Source organism: Terrapene carolina, unplaced genomic scaffold, assembly GCF_002925995.2.
Source record: "Terrapene carolina triunguis isolate 2854851 unplaced genomic scaffold, T_m_triunguis-2.0 Scaffold28950, whole genome shotgun sequence".
In the NCBI taxonomy this organism is placed as follows: domain Eukaryota; kingdom Metazoa; phylum Chordata; order Testudines; family Emydidae; genus Terrapene; species Terrapene triunguis.
The window spans coordinates 1-3,493 of record NW_020693301.1 but is presented as its reverse complement, the minus strand read 5'-3'; the positions used below and the strand labels follow the sequence as shown (position 1 = coordinate 3,493).

Sequence of the window (3,493 nt, the reverse complement as noted above, 5' to 3'; positions counted from 1 at the left end):
GGGGCTCACCCAGTCGAAGTCGCAGGGGTTCCCGTCCTCGCGCTGCGTGGGCAGCCCCTGGCAGAGCGGCGGCAGCTTGCGCACCAGCAGGAAGGCGGCGGAGAGCAGCGCCGAGAGCGGGTAGTAGGGCCGCGCCAGCCAGCGGCAGAGCCCGGGCACCGAGTAGAACAGCGCCAAGAGCGGGGCCAGGACCGCCATCTTCACCTACACTGACCGGCCCGCCGCCGCGGGGACGACCACGCACGCACCACCGCTTCCTATTGGGCAACTACGACGCCAATCATGATGAGGGTGGGGACTGATGGGAGACGTCCATTTTCATTGGTCGCAGCCACTGCCACTCACTGTCAAACACATCCGATTGGATATAGGGATCGCACTGGAGACGGGATCGCTAGAGCAAGGGAGCAATCAGATATCGAGAATTGGAAAGACGTGATTTCCAGACCTGGTTGTCATCATAGTGCGCAAGGGCGACAACCAATCACGTCAGGGCTGAGTTAATGTACCTTTTTGTCCAATCAGGGACGTAATATGGGGCGGAGTAAAAAAGAGATTCACCAATCAAAGACATGTATACGATGGGCCGCCCTCCAATGAGGACGAGGCGGACGCTCATGTCCCCGAGGTCCCAGGCCAATGGGAGGAGAGCGCGTGGAGCATGCTGGGATGATGGAGAATTTCTCGGCTCTCTTCGGAGGGGCCGAGCCACCGCCTCCCGCCGCGGCTACCGCGCTGGGCTTCGGGCCGGGGAAGCCGGGGGGTCCCGGCGCCGGGCCGCCCCCCGCAGCCGCCGCGCCCCAGACCGCGGAGGACGCCGCCCGCAAGGCCGCGGCTGCCAGCGGCCCCTTCTACCTGATGCGGGAGCTCCCAGGTACGGGGCCAATCGAGCTCGTGGGGGCGGGCCTGAGGGGGCTGGCCAATCGCATCGCTCAGACGCGTCTGATTGGCCTCTCTCTCCACCTATCCATGGCTGGGGCTTTTTTCTCCAGCCCAATGGGCAAAACAGACGGGCCAGTGGAGGCGGGACTTGGGGGGCCAGTGTGTATGATTGCGTGGATTGGCAGCTCTGAGAGCCAATAAGGATGGACTAAGACGTTTGTGACGAGTCGGGGAGATGGCGTCTCGTAGCCAATGGGAGGATAAAGTTTGTGGGCGATGGTGTCGGGGGCTGCTCCCAACTGGGTCCGCCTTAGCCATTTCCCAGACTCCTCTGGGCCAGTGCTGGTGGTGGGGAGGGCAGGATGGGGAAGGGGGCCGAGCGGGGCAGTGGGGGTGGGGGCATGTTACTCTCTCACCCGACATAGACCCAAGGCCCTGGCTGCTCATTCCAGCTCCCCCGGGGGCTGGGCCGTCTTGTGGGGTTAAATCCCGGCTCCGCTCCCCCACTGCCAGCTGGACACGCACGTCTCCGTTGCTCACTGTGGTGCTGCCGTGCCCCGACCCGAACTGGCCTTAGCGGAGGGGGTCGCCCCCCGGTCTTGAGCAGTCCGGGCTCCGTTGTGCTCTGCCTGTAGCCAGTGCGCCACAGACATTAACGAAGCCTCACAGCCATGCTGGGCCAGGCCAGTGCCAACCCCAGCTTGCAGCGGGAGAGAGAGTTGAAATGAATTTGCTCAGGGCCCGAGGGGAAGTCAGTGGCAGAGCTGGGCAGGGAAGCCAGGAGTCCTGGCTCCCAGTCCTGTGTGCAGACTGCTCCATTTCGCTGCCTTCAGCAAGGCTGGGTGTTAGTGTAAAGCGCTGCTCTCCTGGTTCCTTCCCAGGCAACATGGAACTGACGGGCAGCACCAACCTGATCACACACTACAACCTGGAACACTCCTACAACAAATTCTGCGGCAAGAAGGTGAAGGAGAAGCTGAGCAACTTTCTGCCTGACCTGCCAGGGATGATCGACTTGCCGGGCTCGCATGACAACAGCAGCCTGCGCTCCCTTATTGAGAAGCCACCCATCTGCAGCAGCTCCTTCAACCCCATCACTGGCACCATGTTGACTGGCTTCCGCCTGCATGCCGGCCCGGTGAGCTTCCCCCTGAGCTGCTGGGAGTGGGAGGGTAGCTTTGGGGTTGGGGTCAGGGAAGGGGGGACTCTGAGGTTTGGGTTGGGGGAGATGAGGCAAAGAGTCTGCTGAGAAAACAAAACACCTTTGCTGGTTGACAGGTGATATGTAGTGGGAAGGGAGGTGATGTTTGGAGAAACTCCACCACCCTCACCTACCCTGATCTTTGTCTCTTCCAGTTGCCAGAACAGTGTCGCTTAATGCACATCCAGCCACCCAAGAAGAAAAATAAACACAAGCACAAGCAGAGCCGCACCCAGGATCCTGTTCCCCCAGGTAAAGGCTGCACTCCACAAATCCAGCAATTCCCTCTCCCAGACATAGAGCAGCACCCCCCCAATCTTCACCAGGCCCCAGTAATGTCCTAGCTAGGCCAACCCTCCCCCATCTCCCAGGAGGGAACTCACTTGAATGCAAATATATGTCTCTCTCTTTGCAGAAACCCCCTCAGACTCTGACCACAAGAAGAAGAAGAAGAAAAAGGAGGAGGATCCAGAGCGGAAGAGGAAGAAGAAAGAGAAGAAGAAAAAGAAGGTAGGTGGCAGCAAGGGGGAAGAACTCCTGGTTCACTTCCCCACCAGCTTGGCTATGCTCACCTTACTGGGGAGGGACAGGACTTGGAATGTATCCAACCCCCTCCTGGTTACCCCCCTGCTCTGGAGCCTCTGTCCTAACGTAACGGCCCTGGAGAGATGGGGTTCGGATGTCGCTGGTGAACCATGTGGTCCCACCTAGAGCGGGCAGAAAAATAGGCTTTTGCCCTCTGAAAAAGTGTCTGAGAGAGAGAGAGAGACCCCCTCAGAGGTGGGTGGGCACTGTGTGTGGGTGTGACCCCTCCCTGGGGAGAGTAGGGGGTGGTGGATGTTGGGGTGGGGACTGTGTGGGTGTGACCCCTCCCTGGGGGGCGGGGGGTAGTTTTTTGGAAACTCAAGACTCAAAGATTTTTGATTAAGAAATGCTGGTGTTGTGACTCCTGGGAGTTGTAGTTCAGGTGCCTCATGCCCCCTCTTCTATAGGGCAGGCTTCTTGGTTAGTCTACATCTCCCATGATGCACCACTTCCCCACTCCATGAGAGTCCCTGGCCATGGTGCACCATGGGAGATTTAATCTGGCTAGGGAGCCTGGCCTAGAGAGAAGAATGGAGACACGGAGCCCCTGAACTACAGCTCCCATGAGACACCAAAGCTGCATTTGCAGATTGAAATATTGGGGGTGTTTGATTTTTAGTAGGAAACTGACATTTCCTGTGGAAATCGCATGCTGTTGGGGGACAAGTGGGTACACATAGAAACCCCAGTTGGGGGGCTGGAAAACACTGAGGCCAAAAATTCTGAGTCTTCTTTCCCCCCCCTTGCTCTGATTGGTCCCTGGGCTGAGGAATCCTGTCCTGACTCTCAACCCCCATAGCCCCACTGTGAATCCTCACAGGGGTC

General features: G+C 58.9%; 1 protein-coding gene across 1 annotated transcript; it reads left to right on the top strand.

Moving 5' to 3' along the window:
- Window positions 1-525: 525 nt before the first annotated feature.
- On the top strand, window positions 526-2,593 carry MED19 (mediator complex subunit 19; the record flags this gene model as incomplete). The annotated part of the gene is made up of 4 exons (XM_024210332.2): window positions 526-874; window positions 1,764-2,020; window positions 2,239-2,335; window positions 2,499-2,593. Coding segments are annotated over exons 1-4 (684 nt in total), but the record flags the coding sequence as incomplete, so codon positions are not given.
- Window positions 2,594-3,493: the final 900 nt, after the last annotated feature.